At 29.7% G+C, this 6,399-nt stretch overlaps 2 protein-coding genes across 6 annotated transcripts in view; both read right to left on the minus strand.

Moving 5' to 3' along the window:
* The window catches only part of LOC21398824 (F-box protein At4g00755), a 6,677-nt gene extending 5,994 nt beyond the window's left edge, over positions 1-683 (minus strand). For 2 of the 3 annotated variants that reach the window (XM_024172912.1, XM_024172914.1), the window contains exons 1-2: positions 386-479; positions 97-256 (exon numbers count right to left, since the gene is read on the minus strand). In XM_024172912.1, the coding sequence (XP_024028680.1) occupies positions 97-232 (136 nt within the window). In that variant the 5' untranslated portion in view covers positions 233-256; positions 386-479. Of the gene's footprint in view, positions 1-96; positions 257-385; positions 480-594 lie in introns of those variants that run through there. The other variant, XM_024172913.1, reaches the window with a different exon arrangement.
* Positions 684-3,012: 2,329 nt separating this feature from the next.
* On the minus strand, positions 3,013-5,417 carry LOC21398825 (F-box protein PP2-A13). Of its 3 annotated transcripts, none has more exons than XM_024172903.1 (4): positions 5,344-5,417; positions 4,808-5,136; positions 4,457-4,575; positions 3,013-3,557 (listed from the first exon to the last, which is right to left on the minus strand). In XM_024172903.1, exons 1-4 carry the CDS (start codon positions 5,354-5,356, stop codon positions 3,137-3,139), a joined length of 882 nt encoding a protein of 293 aa, XP_024028671.1. In that variant the 5' UTR covers positions 5,357-5,417; the 3' UTR covers positions 3,013-3,136. The 3 variants fall into 3 exon arrangements, with proteins under 3 accessions (XP_024028671.1, XP_024028672.1, XP_010107403.1); XM_024172904.1 differs by lacking the exon at positions 5,344-5,417 and adding an exon at positions 5,262-5,324; XM_010109101.2 differs by lacking the exon at positions 5,344-5,417 and having other exon boundaries at positions 4,808-5,217.
* Positions 5,418-6,399: the final 982 nt, after the last annotated feature.

Consider the following 6,399-nt stretch of genomic DNA (forward strand, 5'->3'; position numbering starts at 1 on the left):
ATATATATATATATATATAAGAAAAGTAGATAGCAATTGTGAAAATTGACACAAATCCTTTACCAAAATGCTAACAATTTTAACAAAATGGGTTACCAAATCGGTGCCAAAGCCTTGAAACAGAGGAAACACGGACAAGATCAGCTGGGTCATCTAAATGGGTGAGAATCTTTGTTGATATGTCAGTTCCAAGCCAATATATAAAATCAGCATTCTTATCCGCTTTAGGCATCCTCAAAAGAAGAATCTAATGCTTCTGCAAATTAAAGCATAACAATTAAGTTGGAAATTGGAATTCAAACAAACAACCCCAAAACACCAAGAGCTTTTTGTCCAAAGGCCATGTAAATTAGTAAAAGTTTCCATCTTTTGGTGGCAAACATACCAGATTACCAAACAAACTGAGAAGCTTATTGCAAAATATCAGTGAAACTGAATAAACGAATGGCAAATTCTAAGAAACGAAAAAAAGAATATACTTTTGGGGAATAAGGAGAGGAAAGAAAAGAAGTACGGTTTAACGAAAAGGAAAAATGGATAAAAAAAAAAAAGACAAAAAAAAAAGAAAAAAGAAAAAAGAAAAGAATTTCAAACCTCCTCCGCAAGAGACAGAAAAGAAAGAGGGAACCTCTGGAATCACCGACTGAGCACAGTTTTGGATGACGTAAAAGAATTGAGTGACAGAAAAGCCCCGCTTGTAAAAATCTGATATGGATTTGGTGGAACCATTTATAAAAACGATTATGTTGTTAGATATAAATGAACGTAATTACAATTTACATGGTTTTAATGGGTATTAGCCACTAGATATTAGTGTGAGTTGAAAAAAAAAATTAATTACAATTAATAAAATTAATTTTTTTATCACGTCACATAATTAAATTTGTATATTTAAAAGTAACTATCGATGGAAAATAACTATTTAAAACACAAGATATTAGTGTGAGTTGATAAGAAAATTAGTGACAATTAATAAAATTAAATTTTCATCACGTCATCAAATTTTTATATTTAGAAGTAATCATTGATGAAAAATAACAATTTAAAACTCATCTATATTATATATATATATATATACGAGTTTTCAATTGTTACGTTTCTATCGATTGTTATATTATATATATAGAAATTTAATGACATGTCGTGATAAAAATTTAATTTTATTAATTATTTTAAATTTTGTTGTCAATTATTAAATTTATTATAAAAATTAGATTAATATCTTATAGCTAAAATAATAATACCCATTGATGAATAAATATTTGAGTAACCGTTAAAACTACACCCATGAAAAATAGAAGGAAAAGAAAAGCCACGGAGAGAAATATTGGGGATATATCCAAGAAATTATTAGTACTTTTTTAGTAAATATTTTTTTTGTAATAAATAAATGAATAAATATATATGTTTTAGAAATTAACCATTTACATGATCGAAATGAGTGAATTATACATATAGCATAATCGATGTTGAAATATAACAAAAAAAGAAAGTGGAATTTTTTTATAAATAATAAACATTGAAATCAGTATAATACTTACTCTTTTAATTTTGTAAAATGTAAAATACAAAAATTATTATAATAATTATAACGTAATTTTTTTATATTTCTATAGTATTTGAAAAAATTATTATATTTTAATTGCACTCTTGTAAACATGACATGGAGTGTAAATTTTTACTATTTAATTACACGTAATCCTTCCCTTGTCCATCAATAATTTTATTCCATGGAAAATTCCTTTTCTTTTCCATCTCTTAAGACCACCTATCGAGACTTCATAAGCATATGTTTGTGTTTAGAGAAATTTGGCTTTTTTCTTGTTTTGTCCCTCTGGGAGACGAAAATATTTGCTTCTTCTTTTTTTTGCCCCCTTTCTTTTGGCCTTTCGGGAGGGCCTTTTTAATTGATCTATGACACTGTTTATTTTACCGATTTGAGTTTAGAATTCGAGTTTTGCTACAGTAAAAAGTTCTAAAAAACAGTCACATCTAACTTTTTTGTTACAGTAAAAAGCTCTCACACAAAATCACATCTCAATTCAAATTATAAACTCAAATCAGCAAAATAAACGGACTCATAATGTGTTACTTTATCTTGATTTCCCAACAACATGGAAGAGTGAAAAAGAAACAAAATGAATGATTAAACCAGATTGCCCTACCTGTGCAGCACGATAAAAGAAATGCCATTTATTAATTTGCACTACTTGGTGGTCCGTCACTATTCAATAATGATGGGTGCTTAGTAGACTAGAGACTCTATAATGCCTATCAAAAGTGCATAATTGAAAGTTAAAACACAACGCATTTGACTTCATATTATGCTTTTAGAGAAAATTACACAATTGCTCCTGAATTATACCCTTCGTCATAAAATGCCGCCCCAATAATTTTAGCTCTTTTTTTTCTCTTAAATTTCAATAACTCTTGTAAAGTTTTTCTTTTATTAAATTTTTACTTCCTTTATTGTCGCCGACCGTCATTTATGAACTCTTAAAGGTTCTTAGGTCAAGCAAATAAAAAAAAGAGTAGGTATAATAAAAAATAATAATAATAACTCCTACTCTATAATTGTATTTTCATGTGAGTACATTAGAAGGAGCTAATAGAATAATTATTTACTAAATTATTTAAACGACACTCAGCATTTATATAGTATATATTATTTATGTCCGTTAAAAATTTAACAGAGGGAGAAAATTTATAATAACTATAATTAGGAGAAAAAATTAAAATTAAAATTAGATGGATATTTTGTGACAAGGCTTATAATCTAAGAACAAACATGTAATTTGTCCATGTATTTGTTGGTTCAAGATACCTTTCCCCACGACACTTCAAATTCTTTTTATTGATATTCATATAGATTTGTGTACATGTTAAGTATATATGAACGCCAATAACATTATCTAGTCTAAGATGATATATAGATAAGCATGGACTTTCTGAAAATTGAAGTTGGCAAGAGAACTTAAAAAATAACAAATTGCATACATAAAAAAAAAAAAGAAAAAAGAAAAGGACATGAACATTTCTTCAATCGCTTTAAATGAACAAAATCCAATCATTCATACCCCACAAAAAGATATATCAAACTGATTGCTCTATACATACTTTCTATCACATGATCAAACTATGCTTGTAACAAATTTTTCCTAAACTCGCTTGGGTAAATCAACACAGAATCTAAGCAAAGACCACCTTTGGTGTGTGTACAATCAATCTGGACCATTGAAAACTTTATGCTCATCATGATGGTGCTTTCGACAACAAAATCACCCACATGGTAATGGAGCCAATTCCCGGGCTCATGCAAATAACGTTCTGATAAGGATTTCTGGCCGTTGGATGTTGATAACTGGAATCTAGCCGGTTTTATGTCCCAGCCATGAACTTGATCAAGATTACAAACTCGTCGCCCAAATCTCTTAATTGAAGCTTTGCCTAATTGCAATCTGAAAAAAACGCTATAATTCCCCGGTGGAAATTCGAAATCTAACTCTCCTAATACTTCAACCCACCAAATTTGTTGAAGGTATGCCACTGTTTGGAATCTGTTAATGCAATAAAAAGAAAAAAAAAAAAAAAACGTACATCAATAAGTTTGTGAGTTGTGACAAAAATGTTATAATATTCCTTTCTTATTTTTCTATGGTAATTATGCCTTTTAATTAATTAAGGAAAGCCTAAACCACTCAACAAGATAATTAATTAAGAAAATGTCAATTAATGGTATTCGCTACACAAGGCATCTACAAAGCAAATTATGGATAAGATCAAAAGAAAATGCTTTAATTCCAAGCCAAGTCGTTGCTTAAATTAAGTAAAGGAGATAAGCTTATTAGACTATGCCGGAATAATATATCTTCTATTCTCCAAGGCCCCCACCTTGAAAATGTATTTGCAAATTTTTTCAGTATAAGGGGAGATTATCATATTTAATATATTATTTTGTAATGTGATCAATATGGAAAAGAAAAGAAAACAAATTCCACGGAATCGTGCCAATTTCCTGGAACTTTCTTGCTGCAAAACGCTTGACAAAATAGATCATTTCTCAAAATCAAATCACATCCTAATATAGCCACGTATATCTAAAGAACCAAAATACTTTTAATCCTTGATACTTGACACAAAATTTTCATTAAAAAAAAAAATGAAAATGATGATTTTCCAAAATCAAGTTTTTTTAATTAAGCCCTCCCAACAGTGGAAGAGGCGTACTAAACCTAACATGTGAAATTATACATTAACCGTATTATTTATGTTATTATTCTTTAGTTCTTCCTCATTTTTAACTATTGTCTTTATTTTTTTTTTGCTTAATTTTAAATTATTTCAAACGAAAATGCTTGGAAGGAAAGAAAACCGGATTCCCTACGCGTAGTTGATCAATATATTCCTTATATGAAGGGGATAAAAAAAAAACAACAAAATCCATTGAAAATCTCACCTGGATTCTTCAGTTGGAATATAGTTCCAATATCTCCGATCACCTATTCCCGTTATCCTCAATGCCTTTGACGAAATCGACAAAAACATTTTCCCGCTACTCTTATCCAGCCACACTTCCTACATTATATGGTGGATAACAACACCAAAATTAATCACTCATTATCATCTAAAATAGTATCCATTTTGTACAAACCAAAATGGTAACAATATATATATATATATATATACACGAAGAAATTAAATATATACAAAAAAGTTCCACAAAATATTTTGCCAAATCTCGCAATTTAATTGAGATTTCTTTTTCAAAAGAATAAAAAAATAATAATAATAATACTAATACACCTACCTTGGTGCCACCATCAAAGCGATTGGGTTGACACAATTTGGCGTAAATCACTTTCTTTGGCATATAGTAATCTAGAGATGAACCATTAATACGAAGAACTTTATCAACAAGAAACTTGTAATTTGGTGGTAGTTTTGAATCCCATATGAAATCAGCCAAAGAGGCGCTATGAAAAGCCCGGCTCAACATCGCCAATTTGAAGATCTCAGGAGGATCCAAGTGCTTGAGAATGGACGAGACACAACTCTCAGGCAAGTCGCCGAGCTCCCACGGTTTCGAAACCGGCGAAAGAGAAGTAGTACTACAGCTTCCATTGATCTCTAACATAGCTAAGGAAGAGAAACCAGTCCCCATAAAACCAAGGGGAAAAACAAAATCAATATCTAGGTTGAATATATATCTTGTTTATTCTATAAATAGAACTTAATTATCTATAACAAAAACAGAAATTTACCAAAATGAATACATAGGAGTTTTATTTAGAGGTAGAAAAGGAGGAGATAAAGGAGATGATCAGGGAAGGTGGAGAGAGGAACCATTTTTGTTCATGGGAAATTAGCAAGAAAAAGGCATTACGCAGCCGATGGGTTTAAAGAAAGAGAAAGGGATAAAGTGAACTTTGTGGGAGGACGTGTCTACGAATGTGCATGGAATATATATATATATATATATATATATATATATGTATGTATGTATGTACGTACGTATATTTATTGTGAACAAATAACCTTGCTTGGTATCCTAAATTTGGAAAAGAGAAAGAGATGACCACTTGACGATTTAGATAATTATGTAGTTTGCAAAACTTTGTGGAAAGCTCCTCGAAATAATATTCACATTTTTTTTTTAGAATAATATTTTTCACATTATTATTTTTTTGAACCAAATATTTTTCACATTATGGAACTTTAATAATGTAGTTTTATTTACTTGCCTGATTTTGCAAAAAGAAGAAAAAAAAAAAGGTGTAAATTGTTCATAAAATATAAAAGTGCATTAAAAGAAAATTATTGATTGTTAAGAAGGCATGCTTAATGATCACGCGCGTTAAATATGGGTAATTTTGCAGGTCGAGGTAGCAGAAAAGAATCCTGTGGGACAAACTGGATATAGTTTGAATCTATTAAATAACTAATATACACTTTATATTGTTTATTAATAATCTGTACTGACCACTTATTAATTCGATTTTTTTTAAAGACCTAGTTAATTAGACTTGGTTGATGTAGAAAGTCCGTCTGTTATTGTTTGGACCGACACAAGTCAACAAAGTTTTCACATGGGGCCTAATTTAACTAATTCAAGTAATAGTCTCATGTTTTATCACGGCTGTTTTATTTAATGCGGTAATGATCTGTGATAATTAAGCATGACAATGTTGCACGTTTTGTGATAGTGGCATGGACACCTAAATAGGCTACAAGATATTAGTTACGGGCCTAACATTCCACATGGGTAATTTTTAATTATGCTTACTGGTGTTAATCATGCATTCTAAATCTAATATATAATGATTTTGAAATATATATATATATATATATATAATTAGATTAGTTGTAAATATTACACATTTTTCATCTGCAACCGTTCTT

Source organism: Morus notabilis, unplaced genomic scaffold (assembly GCF_000414095.1).
Source record: "Morus notabilis unplaced genomic scaffold, ASM41409v2 Scaffold759, whole genome shotgun sequence".
In the NCBI taxonomy this organism is placed as follows: domain Eukaryota; kingdom Viridiplantae; phylum Streptophyta; class Magnoliopsida; order Rosales; family Moraceae; genus Morus; species Morus notabilis.

Bases quoted from the DNA above. Each gene is read 5' to 3' on its own strand.
- LOC21398825 (XM_010109101.2), bottom strand. From the start codon at position 5,161: ATGGGGACTGGTTTCTCTTCCTTAGCTATGTTAGAGATCAATGGAAGC. The intron at 4,576-4,807 runs GTAGGTGTATTA...CATATAATGTAG, and splicing joins GCTTTGATGGTGGCACCAAG to GAAGTGTGGCTGGATAAGAG. The intron at 3,558-4,456 runs GTGAGATTTTCA...TTGCATTAACAG, and splicing joins ATTCCAACTGAAGAATCCAG to ATTCCAAACAGTGGCATACC.